This window comes from Penaeus japonicus, unplaced genomic scaffold (genome assembly GCF_977035675.1).
Source record: "Penaeus japonicus unplaced genomic scaffold, GWHDUDI00000001_assembly GWHDUDI00000013, whole genome shotgun sequence".
Lineage (NCBI taxonomy): Eukaryota > Metazoa > Arthropoda > Malacostraca > Decapoda > Penaeidae > Penaeus > Penaeus japonicus.
The window spans coordinates 43,944,774-43,967,273 of record NW_028234415.1 but is presented as its reverse complement, the minus strand read 5'-3'; the positions used below and the strand labels follow the sequence as shown (position 1 = coordinate 43,967,273).

The following is a 22,500-nucleotide window of genomic DNA, read 5'->3' as shown; positions in this document are numbered from 1 at the left end:
TATTCGTTTGGAAGTATAATGCCCTTTTTAACAGTACACACATAGTGCACTATAATTCAGCGAAACTGGATGGTAGAATTAAATCTTTCTTGGTACTTGCATTGTTTCCAACTTTCCTCACCTACTTGGAGAGAGGGCTTGAGCATCACAGGTTTGAAAAGTGACTTTTTTCAGCATTCCAGGCTTGTCAATTGAATTAATTCGGTTTTAATTAACCAGGAACATAGCAAATAATCTTTATTGTGGGGGTATAGCCCTCTACCTTTCCAATATTTGCTGAATAAGGAAAGAAATTTACCTACTTAAACAGCTTTGAGGGATGCGGCACCCACCCTGCAGCCTCCATAAGATTTTTAGATGTTACTTGTGTTACATGCTTCAATTTTTAAATTTGTATGTATATGAAATCTTTGAAAGCAATATAAAGTGAATGAAGACTTGTAGCCAAAAAAAAAAGCCTAGTATTTTTTAGACTATTTCATAAAAAAAAAAAATCATTTGATTAATAATTGTAAGAACACACTGTCATGTCATTTTTTGCTAAACATCGTGAAACATTAAAATAAATGCCAAAACATAAAAAAAAATTCAATACTCTCATCTGCCAAGCCGAAGTCAACATTTTTGACCCAGTATGAAACGCTTCCAAAATCTCACAAACCCTTTCAGTAACTTCTTTTTCTTCTTTTTCTTCAAGCCGAGAATGTATCTAAACACAATCAATAAATATATCATCCAGTTCACTCACAAGGCGGGAAAATGTAAGGTAAATCAAAAGCCAGCGTGTCCTCAATATTTATTTGTATCACGGGATGGGGCGCAGCACAACCAAGGAAATACTGTAGGGTAAATAATCATTAATATACTGTATATACTTAACCCTTGAATGAACCACCTCTAAAACAAAATTCCCATATATGGTACTTATTATATATATATATATAATATATATATATAATATATATATATATATATATATATATATATATATATATATTTATATCTATATACATTTGTGTTAAAAGACCAATTTATTCTCCTAAGTGTATGCAGGTTTCTAATTATGTACAAATACACAAACTTATGGATACATATACACAGATCTTTCTTCCAAGTATAAGAGGAAAAAATGTGTGTGTGTGTGTGTGTGTGTGTGTGTGTGTGTGTGTGTGTGTGTGTGTGTGTGTGTGTGTGTGTGTGTGTGTGTGTGTGTGTGTGTGTGTGTGTGTGTATACGTTTATCAAATTGTGAAAATGGGAACATGATTTCAGAACTAGATCATGGGCTCTACCAGATCTGCAACTGATATGTACAAAAGTGAAGCAATATCTCATGCTACACCCCAGGACATTTTTATTATTACAACCCAGTCAGATGGAAAAGGTATTTATGATCATGTATTTGGGGATACACATGTATTCTGAAATACAGTAAATATGAATGCAATGCAATGACTAGTGAATCATTTTCAGAAACTGTGTATTGCTAAACAAAGGGACTGTGCTGTCCTCTACATTACAATGAACTTAACTTAATGTATTTACATAACTGCTACATGTTCCAGAGTTTATAAAAATGCATAGATTACTTTTTGCACAAAAGTACGAGCTAACTTAATGCATCCTTTTCTTCTATCAAATGAAAATAACACCTTCTGATATGAAAGTTGAACATTTCACAAACCACAATCAGAAATAATGAAGAAACATTCAGTAACACCCAATAAACAGTATGCATGTCTTTCCGGAAATATAAAAATACCATAAATTTCTCATAGTTGCCAACTATAACTGTAATAAAATCAATTAATTACATTCATTATTGCTTAAAGTTACCAATTGTCCTTCTCATTAGGTGCCTTTCTATTCACGTTCTCTTTAATCACTTGCATATATACAAAGGTGGCCATCTAATTAAGAATATGCACTTACAAATATCTAACAGGTAGCGTGGATACAGTAAGAATTAGCATATCTTCATTTAACAAGCAGAAAAAATAACCTTGATATATCCTAATCATACCCTTAACAGTGTTTCAACAAATGTCGACCTCTGAAATCTATTCTGAAAACAAAAAATTGACTCAGTGGCATTTTGAGCAACTCAAGCTTTTAAATTTAAGTCTTTACATTGTGTTAAGCAACACTCTATTGACAAATTAAGAAGTAACTTAATAAAAAAAGTATTTTGTCTTTCTTCCCTACAGAAGCCTTACTTTTCATTCTGTGAAGACAACCAATGCCTCAGCTTGAAGAACACCAATCATTCGTCTAAGAAATGACAATACAAAACGTCAAAAATATGATAAATCTACCATAAAAAAATGATGATAATAATAATAACAATAATAATAATAAAAGGAAATCTCACTGGAACATGATTCCTTACAAGCACTTGTGGCTGCCATCAAAAAATGAGCTGAGATCTATCATCATGGTTTTAAAGGTAAGCTATATTACACATTTATCACCTTCAGGTTGAGAATATAAGAGCATATAATCAGGTTTCACTTGTGGTGTCTATGTACACTGGAGGAGTCACCCTGAAGGCTTGTTCAAATACTACCATAAATCTATACAAAATACAATACAGTAATCCACAGGTTGCTAAGTTCTCTGTTGAAATTTTTCAACGCATTGTCTACGGGCTTTATAAATATCTATAATACAATTAAAACAAATCATCATATAAAGTAAAAGCTTATCAATATGATAAAATGCAGAGTTTAAAGTATATATTTTTGCAGAACGAAAAAAAATCAAATAAAAAAAACAGTAAACTAAATCTAATGCAATTAGATGTTTACCAGAAATGAAATAAACAGAAGCTAGAAATAAAAATGGCATTACGAAAAATTTATATCTTTCCTGTAATCTAGAGAAGTAAAACTACCAATCCTTAACTTTTGTAAATTGTCTGTAAATGAACGCAAAATAAAATCAGAATTCCTTGCGAACACAGAAACAACACCAACGTATCTAAAGTGAGTAACTTGCAGTTCAAAAACAGATAAAATATGAGTCACGAATACTGTACCAATATCTGTTAGCTCCATAAATGATATACAAACTACGCATACTATACATATAAACCCATCAGAGTTTAGACCAAGTTTATATTTTGCAAATATTGGAAAGACCTGTTTCCAATTAGATATCAGTTTATACAGCTCCAGAGTTGCAATAATACGTTTGGTACGAGTGACAAGCTATAACGTGTGTAGAGAACAATATACACTAGGAAATACTTCTTTATGCTATCATAGCAACAATGCACTTAATAATCAATATTGTCCATGGTCACTACATGGTTCTGCGTATGTGTATGTAATTTGTTCCTTATCATATAGTCTGGAAAATTGTTCATTATATATATACTAACAATTGTAACTTTACTACAGGCAATTTCTTGGGAAGCACAGAAGGGATAGAAAGCACCAATGTCACTAAGTATTCAATCATGGAAGAATTTCATTTTCATGAACATAAAGGAAAAAATGCTTCAGACGTTCAATATAAACTTATGCCCTACAATCATCACCAGGAATAAGTCTCCAGCATTATCTGTGTGCATGTGCATGTGTGTGATCATGTTTAACTATGCATACATGTAAATGTATGTATGTGTGTGTGTATACAAATATACTCATGTGTGTGTATATATATTATGTATTTCTTAGGTAAAGGTGTGTATGCTTATATGTATATACACAGCAATACAAACAAGAAATAACACACACATGCGCACACACATGTAAACACAGAGTATACTGTATATTGCTTTAGGAGAGGTACTGATTCAGTCTCCTTTATCTCACAGAAAGATATCTCTGATCACAGCTTCATAAGCCACTATTAGTCTTAGAACATCAATAAGCGCTTTATGAGAAATGGAGTTCATAATGCTTAATACTTTTTCTCAATATTACTGAAACTTACATGTTATCATCTACAACAAAATAGATCACTTTAACCCATAAACTGCAGTGTGCCTGATTTGCATAACCAGTCTGTTTTTCATGATCATACTAAAGGAAGGACTGACTAATTACAAATGACGAAGATACCAAATACTGCAGACAGGCAGCGTCACCTACATGAAAGACGTGACGAAAACTGGGGCTGTAAAAGCAATCAGGACATTTCTGAGCGTTCATTGCAACAAGTGTTCGCACAAGGACTATTCCAATGCTCAGTTGCTGAAACGGCATACGAGAGTTTACGGGCTAACATGCAAATCACTGGCTAATTCGTTCAGCACTCTCAGAAACGGTAATTTGCATTCAGTCATTCAATTTCTATCAATGTCAGTCCACTCATTTACTCTCATAATGTCAGAAATTTCCTCCACAAAGAAATATGAAAATTAAAAGAAAAGTGCATATCTCTAATGAGTTCATAAAAAAAATCTATTCTCCTTATAAATGAGTGTATACACAGTAAGGTCTATAGACATTAGAATATCACATGTGTATTGCATTTCTTTTATAGCTCACTCAGTCTGTCTAATGTAGATATACAGGCCCATTTCCCAATCAACTTTTCTCTTCTATCAATTTTATTTAATTTATAGAGTCCAAGTGGGCCACCCAAGAATTCGAATTCGTATCTTCCGCCTTCGGTCACTGCCTGCCGGAGAGCTTTGACTGTGGTGTATCCCAACCCCCGAGTCTCCAGCTCCAGAGTTGTGGTGGCGAGCTTGTCCCGTATTGTCTGAGGAGTAAGAGTGAAGTCGAGAAGAAAAACGATTAGAATTTTGCATAATGACTATTTAAATATTTGTGTAAATATTGCTTCAGTATTTACAAATACTTTGAAAATGTCAACCACAAAGGCAGGCTCAGCCAAACATCTTGGTATATGATTCCATTATCACAATCTCAGTGTACAGATGACCTGTTAGTAATCAGTCCTTTTAATCACCTTTAAAAAGATTATGCATTACAGAAATTAGCATAAAGACCATATAGGTAGAGCTTTCCACAGGATACAGCAATGGGGAAAAATAAACTAAAACGAAAAAAAAGATAGAAAGAAAAAAAAATCCATACCTTGCCAAACAGAGCTGCCTGATTTGCAGTAAGTTTCAAGCCAGCAAGAGACAATAATGACAAGTGATGCAGGTTGGTTGTGAGGGCCTGCAAAAGGGTGTGTTCCATTCCTGGCGTCCCACTTGACTCCCGCACCTCTACACCGGTCAGGATGACTTCACGCAACTGGCTGCCCCTGAGCTGCTTGCCTCCAGCACGCATTACCTGTAGGAATTTACATCCAAGCTATTAAGAATTTCTAACTTCATTTTTTTTCTTATAAAAGTGCTTGGTGAGTAATTCACATATACTCAGTTCAAAGAAATTCAAAAACATTTACTACAGCAATGATCTTGATTAACATTTTCATATCTTAAAAAAGAAAAGAAAAGAAAAGAAAAGAAAAAAAAAGTTTAGTTACAAGCATAAATAACTTGAAGTTGCTCTTGAACCAAGCATTCAAATATCGAAGAACAGAATATTTTCTGAAACAAGGAAAAGCTACTTACTTTCTCGCAATTATCAAGAGAGAACACCCAGCCGCCAAGAGTCAATCTTCGCAGGAAGGGGAAGGATCCCGGCAGGAGAGAGAAAAGCCTGTGCGTTGTGGAGTCATCAATAATGTCGGCTCCCAGGTTGGATGCCAACGAGACGTCAACAAGCTTTGGGAAATGTCGAAGCATAAACAGGAGCTGTGGCCCTCGTAGGACGACTTTGCTGTTCAGAGTCACCTGGGAAAGAATTTAGAGATTAATGTATACTGATCTCACTGTCAAGTCTGGCACTAATGCTGAGGATTCTTTGACTTAGGTCATAATAATATATCATGTATATATATATATATATAAATATATATACATATATGTGTGTGTATATATGTATATATATATATATATATATATATATATATATATATATATATATATATATATATATATATATATATATATATATATATATATATATATATATATATATATATATATATATATATAATATATATATATATATATATATATATATATATATATATATAATATGTATATATGATATATATATATATTTATATATATATATATATATATATATATAATATATATATATATATATATATATATATATATATATTATATATATATATATATATATATATATATATATATATATATATATATATATCTATATATATATATATAATATATATATATATATTATATAATTATATATAACAATATATATATATATAATATATATCAGTATATATATATATCATAATATATATATATATATATATATATATAATATATATATATATATAACTATATATATATATATATATATAATAATATATAACATATATATATATAATATATATATAGACAAATTCTACAAACAACAATAATCTAATTATAAGAATACAGAAGCTGAGATAAGAAATAACAATAGTAAAATACTTCTGTTAAATTGTAACAATTATAATAATTGGAATAATAAAGATAATAATAAATAACAACTAAGTAAGTAATAATAAATAACAATAAGAAAATAATAATCAATGATACTAATAAATACACAATAAGAGTAATAATAATACATCTTAACAATCAATAACACCAATAATAATAATAATAACAATAATGAATGGAATGAAGTAACAACAAGAAAACTGGATGGTCCAGCCATTGGTCAAGACAATCCCCCCCCCCCCTTTGTTGGTTAAAGCATTATAAAGCATTAACTTGCAAGGCAAGCTGCATCAGGAGGGAGGAAGAGGATGAAGTCCAAATCGAGTAGTTGCAAAGTAGTGTTCTCCTGAAAGAGCAAAGTTATCAGTATCAATTTCTTTTGCTGACTAGTTTGTTTATCTTTTTTATAACAGCATAGTTTTAGTACTGTATCTAGATAACAGTAATAACGATAATAATCTTACTTACTTTATTACATTAACATCCAGATATGATAATAATAATAATAGTAATAATAATAATGATAATAATAAATAACAATAATAATAATAATAATAATAATAATAATAATGATAATTACAGTTTTGCATATCTATGTAAAAATTCTGTCACTTAGCTTACTTTATTATATTAACAACCAGATATACTACAACACTACAATATTCAATATTAACCAATTAGTAGGAGTGTCATGACATACATAACGGCACCAATTAGGCCTAAAAGATGGGTGACAGTGTTACATGACGCGACATCGGTATATGCTCACAGTTGATGTGCACACAGAGTCATGAAGTATGACGGCTGTAATGACGGTAACTTCAGAGTTACAGGATTCGAAAGTCAGCCTAAACCTGCATTTTGTGATGGATTTATTGAAATATATTGTTTGGGCTAGTCTGCACTACCCAGGGGGCGGTGAAAACACTTTCCCCAGTCCCTCTACTTTTTAGCCAGTGCCACCAGCATTGTAGACCGCCCATCCTGATGGCCAGTTAGGTCATGTTAAAAAAAAAAATGATAACACAAATATAATTAACAAATATAGTAAAACACTGCCACAAAATGAAAAGAAAAACTTGCGATGTTTCAAACTTTTCAAAGAAAGTTCCTCATCAGCCATAAGCAATCCAAAAAATGGATTGCTTACGCATGATGAGGAACTTTCTTTCAACGTCGCAAGTTTTTCCTTTCATTTTGTGGCAGTGTTTTATTATATCTGTTATGTGCACGTTACTGTGTTTGTGTTTTTTGTGATAAGTAAACAAACCTGTAAAGCTATGAGGACTGGGATAATCTCTGCCATTCTTGACAGCCCCTCCATCCTAAGTGATGAAAGGCACTTTGTGAAGCGTACAGTTTCCCCGAGGCACACCAAGTCTTCTGCTCCCATTGTACATTTGCTGATGTTTAGGTGGCACACTCTTGAGGCTGGATTGCGGAATGCTGCAAATATCTGGAAGGGAAGAATTAGAGATCTATATTCTGTTCAATTTCCTTACCTTATTAAACTTTTTTTGCCTATATTGGTCATTATTTCAAGATTTCACATATTGTAATTAACATACTAAGCCCTGGCAAATGGCTAAATATTTAGAAACTTACTTCGTGGAAACCATTGGCATGAACAACTGGGTTGCATGCTGGAGGTGGGAAAGATGTTTTCTGAAGAAGCGTTGTGTCTGAATTTCTCTTTTCAGCCGACAGGGAATGCAATCTTCCACGACCAGGGAGTGACTGGTAGAAAGATCGTGGGAGAGAGTTGAACACAGATCTGGTGTTCCCCTGTGCATCAGTGAAACTCCAGAAGGAGAGTGGCGCAGGAGCATCTTCTCTGGTTGGTGAGGGGGTGCTGGCTCCTGTTCCCGTTGAACGCTCATCCACCTGAAAGTCAAAGATAGGATGCCAGGTTAATGGACTGTTCAATATTACTTCAATTTTTTCTTTAGTTATAAAACCATATTTTACATACACGTGCATGCATAAATGCATGCTACACTTACCGGAGTTCCAGAGCTGAGAGACCCAGCAAGATTGAGCGACACCAAGGGACTGCATTCAACAATTTGTGCAACTGCCTTCAGCCCCTCCAAACCACAGGCCAGGTGAGGAAGGTGGAGCACCTGCACATGTGGTGCTGTCTGCAGGACCTGACACAACTGTACAACCTGAAAGAGAATCACACCCATATATACCAGTATCTTCTCTTTTTTTTAAATAGTTTTTTTTTTCTTGTAGACACAAGAAAATGGTCAAAAATATATAAAAAGCATAAAACCTTTTGAAAATAAAATCACGAGAACTAACTTGTTCAGCATCCAGTTCCAAGGCAACCACAAGCTTATTAAGGGCCTGAGCCAAGTCTGGGAGTGTGTCACAGATCATGTCCACAACGGGACTTAGGATCTCAGCGGTTGCTTCTTCCAGCGATGTCACCTGAATCTCAAAAGATTCTAGTCGACGCTTCGTGAGGACAGCTCTCACATATGATACAAGTCTTGTTACCTACAAAGAATGAAATATAACAATAGTTTCATCAGTTGATATTTTCAGTTTGGTATTTCTCGAAGAATATTTTTTTTTCTTATTTTAGCTTTAAATCATAAAGCACCAGAACTATAAAAAACAAGATGTCTTCATACAGAACTTACTTCTGACTCGCCAAAGTCTCCACCAATGACACACGTAAGTTTGACACTCTTGACGCTCTCGTTAAAAGACATGGATGTGAAAAACGACTCGTGTCTGTCTCTTGAACTCCCATCAAAGTCCAATAGCACATCCACGCCTTCCAGCATACAGTCAGGGGAGTATAACAAGCGACCCCAGTCTTCCAGTTCCGCAGAATTAGTCTGAATCACGACATGTTCCCGACCTGACACGTGCTTGCATACCTTTGCAGAAGAGAAAAAAATGTGGTAATTCAATAATCTATGGATCTTTTTTTTTCTTCTTTCACATCCACATATCTTATCCTTTATTAGAGACCTTTTCACTTACCATAGTCTATTCATCTTTAAACAAATTAAAAACAAAAGAAAAACAACTATTTAAATCACAAATCCACAGCCCTCTCCAATACAAATAAAGTAAAACACAACACCAAATGCAACTCTTCTATCATTGATGTTTTCAATGTAGTGAAATCACTCCCTTCCCGAAAACACAATAATAAAAACTACCCACACGAATTAACATATAAGGTTACAGATACTGCACAACTGTCTTGTGTGTGTTTTGCTTCTTACCTCCACTACCAGCTTCTGGTACATGTTAGTAGCTCGCTCCTTTGCAGCAAAAAGGAGAGGAGAAAAGGAGGCCGAATAATGATATCAATGGAATTATATCACCTCATTAAGGAATATAAATTTTTAGAATGACATGCATGTACCTAATGCAACATCTACTCTTCATTATATGGTTAATCCTCATGCTAACATGTTTCAAAAGCGAGAGGAAAATCCTGATGTATGGTCTTCCACCGCATCTTGCATTAAAACTTGCCACTTGAAACTCATACTGTTCCTAATGTACAGGATGCCACATATGCATAGTAGTCGCAAATTTACAAAGACAAGAAATGTTTTTTGGCGTAGAAGGAGAAGACAATAAAGAATGAAATTGTATGTACCATACATGATGAAAACTATTCAGAATGTGAAGTTGGAAGAAAAGGAGCAAGAGGAGGAAAAAAGAAAGAGAAAATAATCTGAGGACAAGGAAAAAAACAGTGGAGAATATCAAGAGATCAGGCAAGAAACAGGAAAACAACAACAGAAGAATAATATAGCAAGAGGCAGAGAGAGAGAAAAAAAAAAGGATCCTGAATGTGCCTTTGAGCCAGCCCTTTCAACAAGTTTCAGAGTAAATAGCAACTCATTAATTACAAAGAGAACAGCTGGCACAGACATTCGATAGATGGGACATTTGTCATTCACTAGTACTTAGTGACAGAGTTCTGAGTAATGCAAGCAACCCTTAACAGCATGCAAAATCATCCTGTAGTAATATACTGCAACACTGACTAAGGCTATGTTCATTAAACAATGTATTTGATATCATAAGTGAATATCATTTCTAGAGATTTCTAGAGATATTTCCAAATAAACTTTCCTTTTTGCATACTTGTAGTCTTACATGAAATCTTTGAAGATCATCAAATCAGTACTTTGTCTTTCACATAAATCTTGGGAAACTAACAACATCAAAACATCTCCAAGTTTAAAATTCTATTCAACAAACAAAACTAGCCATTTCACAGCTCCAAATCATAGTATAAAAAATATAAGAATTTCTATAACAGTATTCTGACCATTTGCTGGATATTACTAGTCACATTCCCTGTCACTTTTAACCCTATTCATTATATATATATATATATATATATATATATATATATATATATATATATATATATATATATATATATATATATATATATATATATGTATATATATATAAATATATATAAATAAATATATATGTATATATATATATATATGAAAATAATGTCCCATATCTGCTATTTCATGATGAATGATTCAAATACACATAAATGATGTGTCAGTGATGCAATAATGAGAATGATAGCACATATTAAAACATGGGAAAATGTTACATATAATACATTCTTTCATAATAATACTTCTACAGAATATGTCAAATGTTCAGCTTCATAAACTTTCACTGGCTAGCTTGTAAAAAACAAACAAACCTTAAAATGGGATGAGTTATATCCATTTTTTCTGCAATACTGTCAATTTCAGTCTGGAGCAGAGAGGTATCGTGAATAAGGCCAGACAGGTAGAAGGCAGCCAAGAATTCAAGGAATGATTTGTGTGCTGGAGTGTAGAAGTCCTTCTTGCCAAGCTTGGACATCGACTGCATTCTTAACAGTATGCCAAGCTCGACAACTTCTGCTCCGTGTTGGCATTTGGTTTTTAGGTCCTGTGCTGTGAAGTATGGGGTGTTGGACTTGAGTGCCTCTAAGGCAAGCTTCCCAAAGTCCTGGAAAATAAATTAGCAAATCTTTATTAATTTCATCATCAATGTAACAAAGAAGAAAACAAATAAGCAAGAATCTAAATAATTTAATTTTCTCTATTAAACATTTAACAGAAAACTAATACACACATAAAAATTGCACTCCTAATCTAACAAAAACACAATTAAAAAAATACAACTCATAAAAGATGACACCTACTGATAGCAACTTATTATATCTATCAGGCAGCACATCATAGCACATGGGTTCCCCTCGCTTAATCAGGTTCTTCCTTATCATGTGCTTGATGAGAGACATGTACATATCTGTGAGGCGGGAAGGCAGTTTCCCCCCAAGGTCTTCATATAGGACACCCAGAGCCAGGCACATTATGGGACATGTTATCAGGTCTCCATATTTTTCTTTACTAGCTGATATTAGGGACAGCACCTGTGGAGACGTAGTGAGAATTACACAACCGCTAGACTTCTAAACCATTGTTTGGTATGCATATATGTGAATGTTGGAATTCTTTTCATCTAACATTTTAATGTGTATATCCTTCAACACTATGGCATACTTTTACACATTGGAACAAATCTAGGTCATAAGAAAATGCAACAATGCAGAAATCTGTCTTATGGCATAAAAATAGACCTACTCTAATTAATATAATCCATAAAACTCCCTATTCCCTTACCTCATTCCCACTACCAGGCTTGTTTATGGTGTCAAAGTACCGCGAGATGAACCTGTGCGTTTGGTCTGGGGCAAGGCCAGCAATGAGCAATCGCCTGTGCATAGATGGTGGGAGGGGCTTGGAGGACCCAGGTCTTGACGTCAGAACCACTGTCGCATTGGAGAACATCTGACCGTCGATGAGGTCGTTAATGTCTCCGCTCTCCTCCTCAATGAGTTCATCATATCCGACCAAGAGAAATAGTACCTGAAGAGAAAGATTATATTGGTAAGTTAGTTTAACCCTGTATTGCAGTATTAGCAGATTATCATGTAACATTTTACTCTAACTTTTAAAAACTATTGCTTTACTAAGTTTAAAACAGTTAAATAATAGTCCCTTGAATGTAGTAATCACATCTATCTTAATTTCCACAAAGCTATAAAATCAGTAATCAAACAAAAAATATCCCTTGAACATTTTCTCTTACAGATGTCATTTACAAAATACTGCAGCAAAAAACGTCAAAGCCAACCTTATCTTCAATCTTTTTCATATGATTCCATAAGGTGTTCATTGCCTCCTTGCTTAGAATGTGTCTCGGCAAAACCTCCTTACACAGGTGAGAGAACAGAGACCCTCCTCGGAAGTCCCGCAGTGTCAGGACAAAAACCAGGCTGCAAGAAAAGGGGAGAGGAGTCAGGTATTGTAAGTCACCATTAACCCATTGGTCTCGCTGCTATCATTTGCTGTCAAGGCAAGCAATAGGCCTAGACGTGGATGGGCCCGGCCATATATGATAATACCGACACAAGGCTGTATAAACTTATCTAAAAGTACTGCAGCCAAAGGGTTACATCTTTCCCTGTTCATTAGTGATATCATAAAAATACAACTTCAGTAATGATGATAATGATAAAAAAACTAATTTCAATCATACCTGTAGGATGCCAGATATGAGCCTGTAGGATCTGTAGCCCAGTCGTAGGCTAACTTCAGGGCTAGTGTAGATTTGCCATACCCTGGATCCCCCTCTACCAACACTCGCTTCGGGCGATCCCCCATCGATGATTCAGTGAACGAAAGCTGTAAAAAGTGATTTATTAGTATGAATTGCCAACATGATCTTTTAACATATTAATTATCTTAAGTATGTACATTAGCCTCCTGGCACCTGGTTTGAGTTCATCTGCACCAAGCGTTCTCTCACTCACTAATTGCACGGAATTGCTGTAATAATTTTTTTCAAACACTTGTGGAACCATTATTTGCTTTGAAACATTTTGCTAAATAAAATGCTAAACCGTATCCATATCATAACTATACTTGTGTTAATTGGAAAGAACTGAAAGCAGTGCAAACATTAATATTTAAAAAACATCCCATAAATCTTAACATAAAACAAAAACATATCCAACATTAGCCTAAAAACATAAAAGATTATGTCAAGCAGACATTAAAGCTTTATCAAAAGTGATCTATAATGCCTTCATGAAAATAATGCCTTCATGAAATTCTCATAAACTTTCTTTACCTCCATTCTAGAAAAAAAAAACATCCTTCTTATAAAAGGGCAAAGCAGTGGTTCTCAAACTGGGGTTAATCACCTCCCTTAGGATAAAGGAGCCATTTCTGGAGATAACAAAGCACTTTCAGAAAGTCAGAAAGTATTAGTTCTTTGGAGTAAATTGATAAATAATAATGGTTATGATAATAAATAAAGAAATTATCTAATAGTGATCTATTGTAGCAATGCCTGGGGTAATGATACTAAAAAGCTTGAGAACTACTATAATTTTCATAACCATAATGTGGGAATTGTGGTTAAAAAAAATCCAATCTGTGTTGAAAAAACACTAGGGCCGTAGTATACACCCATTAATCATATTCAACATAAAATCACAACTTCCATCATTACTGAAATTAGATAGAATTAGATTCTATTAACCCATTAGGTTCAAAACAGGTTCAACGATGACTAAGCAAAGTGTTGCCACAACCAAAATGCATCTTGCATATAAATGATAATACAAGAATAATTAGCAACTGGCAGTTTATGCTTCATTAACCCGAAGGAACAAAATTAATGCATATAGAACTAATTAACCAGACACTTTTCAACTTTAAAATTTTGCAATATTTTTCCTCCGTCCAAGATAAGGCGTAATCGTTATCTGAAACCTCAAAACACATCTGGTCATCAACTAAAAGAGTAAAAAAATATTAACAATACAAATAAAACCAAATAAAAATAATACCAAATAAAACAAGACTTTACCTGAAGTGGCTGCAGAATGGAATGGACTGAGAGCAATCCTGGTGGGACCTTCAGGTGAGCAGCCAAAGGAACTTGTATTAAGCTGGTCTCAAACTCACTCACTGTCATCCTGTAGAACAATGGTACGTAAATGTCAAGTAAGCAAATACTCGTTCAATAGATTTCTTTTGTTTCTTTTTTGGATAGAAAAAAAAAAAAAAAAAAAAAAAAGGTCTAGTTCACATCCTAAATAATGAGATATGGAATCATCACAAATTAAAGGATTCATTAACATGCAACATATCAATAAAACGTAATGATATTTGTCAAAATGAAATGGCAAGTATATGTAGTAAGATAAAGTTGACAACTCAGATTTATTCAAGTCTGCTCTTTCCCATTCTTTCTAAAATATACCTTGTCCCTTTAGCCAATCAATATGTAATTAACTCTAAGCACATGTACAACAAATGCAATATTACATTTTTTATGATAATGAATCCAATATTATCACATCTGTTCTCTCTAATGTAAAGGTACAAACTATAAAAATTGTGTTTCCATATTGGTTTTCATAAACAAATTATTTTCCCTTTACAAATAAATCTACAAATTTATTTTATGGATGAATACAGGAAAGTCTCTCAAAGGGATTCCATTTGAACATAGATAATGATCTAGATAAGAAAGCTTTCATATAAACTGCTGTTCATATATTCACTTAATATCAAAACTAATTATTCTAATTCTTAATAAAAAAATATAATGTGGTATCAAATAACAACTAACCAATTAAATGAGATCATTAAGTGAAATAATTATCATCATCCTCCTTATTCTTCATATTTAATTACTCACTTAAATCCTGGACACCAGGGCAGCTGCAGAGGACTGGAGATGAGGTTCTTGTACTGTGTCCTCAGAAAGGTAGCGACGCGCGCCACAAGGGCACCGCCCATGTCAGCAGCTCCTCTCATGGACGCCACCCGCATGGAGGAGACGTAGTGATGTGGAGCCACGTACTTGGGCTCCACCGTGGAGGCGTTGCTGTTGTTCCCCTGTGGTGCCGGGGTGGAGGTGATTAGGGGCACTGGTGGTACCCCTCCTGGACTCCACACCTCCTGCACATAAAGTCAGAACATTAGAGACATCCTTGCAAGCAGTGCAGGCATAGCGTATTCCCCCATCATCAGGAAGTCACATGTGGTGCAACAGGGGCATGTGTATACAGGGTTAGCGGCACACCAGTTAGCGTGGCACACAACACGAGACAGTGCACTTACCTCGGGTGTGGTGCTCAGGCGATGTGGGGTCGTATTACCATTGCTCAGGATGATCGTCTTCGAGTCGGGAGGATCCGGCGTTTTGCAGGTCGTGTCTGGCGGCTGTTCCTGGTCCTGGTCCCGCTCAGGGACTGGGTGTCCCATGTCCTCTCTTGGGCAGTCACCACTCTTCGGGTCGGCCTCAGGGCGATTGTCGGACTCGGCAGCGCACGTGGTACATGAGAGGACCGAGGAGGAAGTACCCGTGAAACATGAGGATGAGGTAGAGGATCGGTCTTCGCAGGTGTCACACGGAGGCAAGGACGGTGGGAGGGCCGGCGGCGGCTTCTCGTCCTCGTCGTCTGCATCCAGCACGTCTTCGTCCAGGTTGTCCGAGGACTTGATGCTGGACTTGGAGGTCCTCCTCGAACCTGGGGATGACCGCTGCCATGACCATCGCCCCGACCCTGTGCGGGACTTCTCCTGTGATTCGCCACTGCTGCCCATGTCGCTGCGGCTGTGGGCGCCGCTACGGCCTTCGCTGTGGCTGCCACTGTGGGCGTCGAGGGATGCATATCCGCAGGAGAGAGACGCGAGGTCATCGTGGAGGCCATTGATACTAAACTCCCTCGAGGCGGCGTCGTCCAAGAGTCTGCTGAGGGAGGCAGTGTCCTCCTCCTCGCCCATCATCGACGACGCACACGACGACCCGCTTTCGTCGATGAAGGGGATGCTGCTCCCGTCGTCCCCCGCGCCCTCAGCGATGCCTACGCCCAACACGCCCACTCCGGAGGCAGTGGACATCTGCAAGAGGAGGTGAGTGTCACACACATGCACTAAGACGGACCTCACCAGTCACACTGGGCCTCAGTCGCGTACCCGTGGCGATTAGTCTATTACATGATTCGAAGCGTGCTATTTGGGATGCGGATGGCTATAGAAGGAAGGGTTTAGGAGAATTCGGGAATTATGCAATAGAAGAGAAGGGGAAAAAGACTGGGAGAGAGAGTAAGTCGGTGAGTGAGTGATCAACCGAAAGAGAGGGAGGGCGGGAAATGTGTGTGTGTGAGAGAGAGAGAGAGAGAGAGAGAGAGAGAGAGAGAGAGAGAGAGAGAGAGAGAGAGAGAGAGAGAGAGAGAGAGAGAGAGAGAGAGAGAGAGAGAGAGAGAGAGAGAGAGAGAGAGAGAGAGAGAGAGAGAGAGAGAGAGAGAGAGAGAGAGAGAGAGAGAGAGAGAGAGAGAGAGAGAGAGAGAGAGAGAGAGAGAGAGAGAGCGACCGAAAGAGATAAAGGGATATTGTCAGAAACTCCAGACCGGGCGGCGGAGAAATACCTACACAATCAACCTATCTATGACACACAGCACGATAAACACACGCCGGTTTTATGAACTACTACTACCGAAACGTGTAAACAGATCAATTACAGTCCACTTACAAAATTCACGGAAAACGGTCGACGAATGTAATAAAAATTTGGGAAAAATACACTTGAGAAACAAATAGACAAACGGTCACTCACTCTGACTCACACAAATACCTCTATTGTATGCGCGCGCGTGTGTGTGTGTGTGTGTGTGTGTGTGTGTGTGTGTGTGTGTGTGTGTGTGTGTGTGTGTGTGTGTGTGTGTGTGTGTGTGTGTGTGTGTGTGTGTGTATGTGTGTGTGTGTGTGTATGTGTGTGTGTGTGTGTGTGTGTGTGTGTGTGTGTGTGTGTGTGTGTGTGTGTGTGTGTGTGTGTGTGTGTGTGTGTGTGTGTGTGTGTGTGTGTGTGTGTGAGTGTGTGACTGTGAGTGTGAGTGTGTGACTGTGAGTGTGAGTGTGTGTGAATGAGTGAGTGAGAGAGTGAGAGAGAGAGAGAGAGAGAGAGAGAGAGAGAGAGAGAGAGAGAGAGAGAGAGAGAGAGAGAGAGAGAGAGAGAGAGAGAGAGAGAGAGAGAGAGAGAGAGAGAGAGGAAAAGATATAGGAGAAAGCAAGATCAAATAGATAGAGAAAAAAACGATACAACAGAGCGAGAGAACGAGATTTAAAAAAAAAAACACGAAAATATACAAACAACAACAACAACAACAAAAAAAGAGATAACTAAACAAAACCCCACACCCCTAAAAAAAACACAAAAAAACACAAAAATCTCTCCATCCAAGGCACTCACACACAGCTCCCCACACGGCGCCCTCACACACACCCTCCCTCCCCAGGGCACTCCACGACACTAACCCAATCTCCCTCCCTCACGCCCGCCCGCCCGCCCGCCCGCTCATCCACGGGGATTCATGAACTTCTTCTCAAGCGCATCCTGGTGCTGGCCGTCCCGAATCACCGCTACTTGAAAAAAGAGTTATATATAGAGCGACGCCTGATAATCGCCTGATAATCGTGGCTCTCTGTATATCCCCTCATTCTCTCTTCTTTTCTTTCTGACTTTCCCTTCTCCCCTCTTTTTCTCTTTTTTCTCTCTACCCCTTTCTGATTCTCCTTTCTTCACTTTTTTTCTCTCTCTACCCCTTTCTGACTCTTCCTTCTCCCTCTTTTTTCTCTCTACCCCTTTCTGATTCTCCTTTCTTCCCTTTTTTTCTCTCTCTATCCCTTTCTGATTCTCCCTCTTTCCCTCTTTTTTCTCTCTACCCCTTTCTGATTCTCCCTTCTCCCCTCTTTTTTGTGATTCTCCTTTCTTCCCTTTTTTTCTCTCTCTACCCCTTTCTGATTCTCCCTTCTTCCCTCTTTTTTCTCTCTCTACCCCTTTCTGATTCTCCTTTCTTCTCTTTTTTTCTCTCTCTACCCCTTTCTGAGTCTCCTTTCTTCCCTTTTTTTCTCTCTCTACCCCTTTCTTCACTTTTTTTCTCTCTCTACCCCTTTCTGATTCTCCTTTCTCCCCTCTTTTTTCTCTCTACCCCTTTCTGACTATTCCTTCTCCCCTCTTGTTTCTCTCTACCCCTTTCTGATTCTCCCTTCTCCCTTCTTTTCTCTCTACCCTTCTTCGTCCCCCCCTCCTCCTCCCTTTTTTCGCTTTTTTTTCTTTCTTTTTTCTTTTTTTTTCTTTTGCTTCTTCCTCTTCCTCCCCTTTCGTCTTCCCTTTCCTCTCTCCACTTAACCCCGAGTTTATGACTTGTATATATTTCCCACTTTTTATCCTTTTCTTTTTTTACTTCTCTCTCCATTTTTAATCTTCTTCCTCTTCGCTTATACTATCTTCGTTACTATCTTCCCACTTTCGATTTTTATATTTATTTTTTCTCGTTACGGGGAGAAGGAAGGGAAGGAAGGGGGAAGGGGGAAGGGGGAAGGGGGAAGGGGGAAGGGGGAAGTGGGAAGGGAGAGGAGAGGAAGGGGAAAGGAGAGAGGACGGGAGAGGGAGAAGAAGGGCAAAAGGGAAAGGGGAAGGGAGAGGGGAGAGGAGAGGGGAGAAGAGTGGAAAGAGGGACAGGGGGAAAGGGAAGTAAAATCCCACCACCACCCACCCTCCCCACATCCCCCTCCCCCACCAACCCTCTCCCCTTCCACCTTCCCTTAATCCCATCCTCTGATTCATCTTTAATTGATGTTCCAATTAAAGGAAACGCGTGAACTCAAAGGAATGAACGGAAACGTCTCGGGAGAATATGACATAAAGAAATTAATTCATTCGATTTGAATGTCTGATGATAATTGCAATGGTGATGGTGATGGTGATGATGATGATGATGATGATGATGATGATGGTGATGATGATGGTGGTGATGATGATGCTAATGATGACGTTAATATCAATTAATGCTTGTCATGGCAAATATCAGATGATGATAATGACGACAATAATAATAATAATAATAACAACACTAATAATAATGATAACAATAATAACGACAACAATCATATCAACAACAGTAATGACAAATAATAGAGACGAAAAGAAAAACGAATGAATCTAATAATAATCACAACAGGTTATAAATGAAAGAAAGAAAAACAGATAAGAGGGTCAACAAACAACAACAAAGAAACAAGAAACAACAAAACGACATAGACAGCACGGGTAGGGGAGGGCATAAGAACCCATTTCCTTGTTAATAAATTACCCGGATGTTCATCCAACAAACAAACAAACTCACAAATAAGTAACACGCAACCACGCTCACCAAAAAAAAAAAAAATAATAATAAAATAAAAAATAAATACGACGAGAAACGTGTAAAAAATAAGTGCAAGGCAAGATAACTTCTAACAGCTTCGGCTTATATCAGTGGAATGTTTACACAGCCTGCTCGCCCCCCGTGAGAAAATAAACATTACGCAACATTGACATTAGGTAATCAAAGTACTAAGAGCCAAGACTTGAAAATGACCCTCTGTGTGTCTGTCTGTCTGTCTGTTGGTCCGGCTGTTGGCAGTTTGTCCCTATATCGGTATGTCTGTTTGTCTTTCTTTATTTCTTTATGTCTGTCTGTCTGTTTGTTTGTCCGGCTGTTTGTCTTTCTTTATGTTAGTTTGACTGTCTGTCTGTCCGGCTGTTTGTCTTTCATTATGTCTGTCTGTCTCTCTGTCTGCTTGTCTTTCTTTATGTCTGTCTGTCTGTCTGTCAAATTCCTGAACACTGACCAACTTATCAGAATCACTTCCGCCACTAACTAAAAAAAATCGCGCACTGTATCAAAACAACATGGAATAATAAAACTCACTAATAAAAAAAAAACACAAGATTTCATAAGATAAAAAAAAAAGAATTATTGCATGCGTGTGGCACAGAACCGCTACACCTTCGACCCGTGTGTTGCAACAGAGCACCCATTCCTTCCCCCTCCCTCTCCCCCTCGTCCTCCCCCTCCCCCCTCCCCCCTCCTCTCTCGTGACCGAAGCATCTGATGGGGAGAGGGAGGGGGGGGATGGATGGGGAGGGAAGGAGGGATGGGGGGAGGGAATGGGGATGGGGGGAGGAGGAGGAGGAGAGGGAGGAAGGGAGAAGGAGAAGGGGAGAAAGGAGGAGGAGAGAAGGGGGCGGAAAGGAAGAAAGGAGTTGGAGAGGAAAGAAGAGAGGAAGGTAGAGGAGGAAGAAGGAAAGAGGAGGAGGAGGACGAAGGGAAAAGGAGAGGAAGAAAGGAAGGAGGAGTAGGAAGAAGGAAGAAGAAGAGGAAGGGAGTAAGAGCGGAAGGAAGAAAGAAAGATTGAGAAGGAAGAATAAAAAAAAGGAGGAAAGGAAGAGAGAGAAGAAAGAAGGAACAAAGAAAGGAACGGAGAAAAGGAAGAAAAGACAGGAAAGGAAGAGAAGGGAGGAGGGGGGAGGAGACGAGAGGAGGGGGGAAGAGAAGGGAGGAGGGGAAGAGAAGAGAAGAGAGGAGGGGGGGGAGGAAAGAAGGGTACCCCCTCCCCCCCCAGACCTGGTAACCTCTCGCCGGGCACTGGATTCGGCTACTTTCTACCGTCGTTCGCGTGCGTGGATGATCGCTGACTTTTACCCCCGAATTAAAACGTCAGCGGCTGGGAGGGGGGGAGGGGGTGGGGGGAGGGTTAGACTGCGGGATGGGGGGGTTATAAAAATGATATCGAACATGAGTAAGAGATACAGCTAATGTTGGAATTGTCCTATTAGCAATGGCAAGAGTGGGTGTAGTATTGATGATGATGATGATGGTATATAATCATTATCAGTATCTTAATAAATAACAATATATATATATATATATATAATATTACAATAACATAAGAAAAAGAAAAAGAAATAAAACGATAATGATAACAATGACTATACCTTTGTACCTTTGACGTCAATCATGGTAGGTTAAAAATAACAGAAAGGCATGTAAACGAAAAAAAATGTGAGCCATGTGAGCAAAAATGTGTGTGTGTGTGTGTGTGTGTGTGTGTGTGTGTGTGTGTGTGTGTGTGTGTGTGTGTGTGTGTGTGTGTGTGTGTGTGTGTGTGTGTATAAATATGTAATAATTCGATGCCTGTTGCGTGGCCCCGGGAACTAAACATATTGGGCAACCCGTCATGGGGTTATTTGGAATAACCTTACGTCATGTGTGTGACTTGAACGTACGTCTACTTTATTTGCAAAATGTTTTTTCTCTCTCTCTCTCTCTCTCTCTCTCTCTCTCTCTCTCTCTCTCTCTCTCTCTCTCTCCCTCTCTCTCTCCCCCTCTCTCCCCTCTCCCCTCCCTCCCTCTCCTTCTCTCTCTCCCTCCCTCTCCCTCTATCCCTCCCTCCCTCTCCCTCCCTCCCTCCCTCCCTCCCTCTCCCTCTCTCCTCCCTCTCCCTAAATTCCGAAAAGACTTCCTCTAAGCGTTGCGTCATCATCTACGTCTCCGACCATTTTCAGGCCATGACCGATATGCATTGCCGTTGCAGTGGCCTCCTCAGCCGGTCCCTCCGCTCATACAAAAATCTACACGCGCGCACACACTCACAGACGCACACGCATGCAAGCACACATAACAAAAGAAAGATTGAAAGAAAAGAAGGGGAGGGAGAGAGAGAGGGGGGAGGGGGGACTGGGAGAGGGAGGGAGGGAAGGAGGGAGGGATAGGGGAGAGAGAGGAGAGAGAGAGAGAGAAAGGAGAAGAGAGGGAGGAGCGAGAGGGAGAGAGATAGAGAGGAGAGAGAGAGGAGAGAGAGGAGGGAGAGAGAGAGAGAGAGAGAGAGAGAGAGAGAGAGAGAGAGAGAGAGAGTTAGAGAAAGAGAGTGAGAATAAAAAGAGCGAGAGAGAAAGGTACCAAAGAGAGCGACATGCACTCCGCCCTCAGCCCTGCCTCTTGATCCTCGTGAAATTATAACAAGATGACCTGACCTCCGACCTTCCCCTGCCCGGGGCCCTGGCACCCTCCGCTGGACTCTCACCTGCCCCATGGCA

At 38.2% G+C, this 22,500-nt stretch overlaps 1 protein-coding gene across 1 annotated transcript in view; it reads right to left on the bottom strand.

Annotated features, from left to right (window-relative positions):
• Window positions 1–963: 963 nt before the first annotated feature.
• LOC122246412 (uncharacterized) overlaps window positions 964–22,500 on the bottom strand; it is a 200,009-nt gene continuing 178,472 nt past the window's right edge. The window contains exons 2-18 of the mRNA XM_086542964.1: window positions 15,699–16,481; window positions 15,274–15,536; window positions 14,437–14,545; window positions 13,099–13,244; window positions 12,694–12,835; window positions 12,180–12,425; window positions 11,699–11,929; window positions 11,210–11,502; window positions 9,147–9,492; window positions 8,803–9,000; window positions 8,499–8,663; window positions 8,101–8,379; window positions 7,766–7,951; window positions 6,773–6,841; window positions 5,539–5,760; window positions 5,051–5,254; window positions 964–4,712 (exon numbers count right to left, since the gene is read on the bottom strand). Of these exons, the coding sequence (XP_086399090.1) occupies window positions 4,485–4,712; window positions 5,051–5,254; window positions 5,539–5,760; window positions 6,773–6,841; window positions 7,766–7,951; window positions 8,101–8,379; window positions 8,499–8,663; window positions 8,803–9,000; window positions 9,147–9,492; window positions 11,210–11,502; window positions 11,699–11,929; window positions 12,180–12,425; window positions 12,694–12,835; window positions 13,099–13,244; window positions 14,437–14,545; window positions 15,274–15,536; window positions 15,699–16,481 (4,110 nt within the window). The 3' untranslated portion in view covers window positions 964–4,484. The remainder of the gene's footprint in view (window positions 4,713–5,050; window positions 5,255–5,538; window positions 5,761–6,772; window positions 6,842–7,765; window positions 7,952–8,100; window positions 8,380–8,498; window positions 8,664–8,802; window positions 9,001–9,146; window positions 9,493–11,209; window positions 11,503–11,698; window positions 11,930–12,179; window positions 12,426–12,693; window positions 12,836–13,098; window positions 13,245–14,436; window positions 14,546–15,273; window positions 15,537–15,698; window positions 16,482–22,500) is intronic.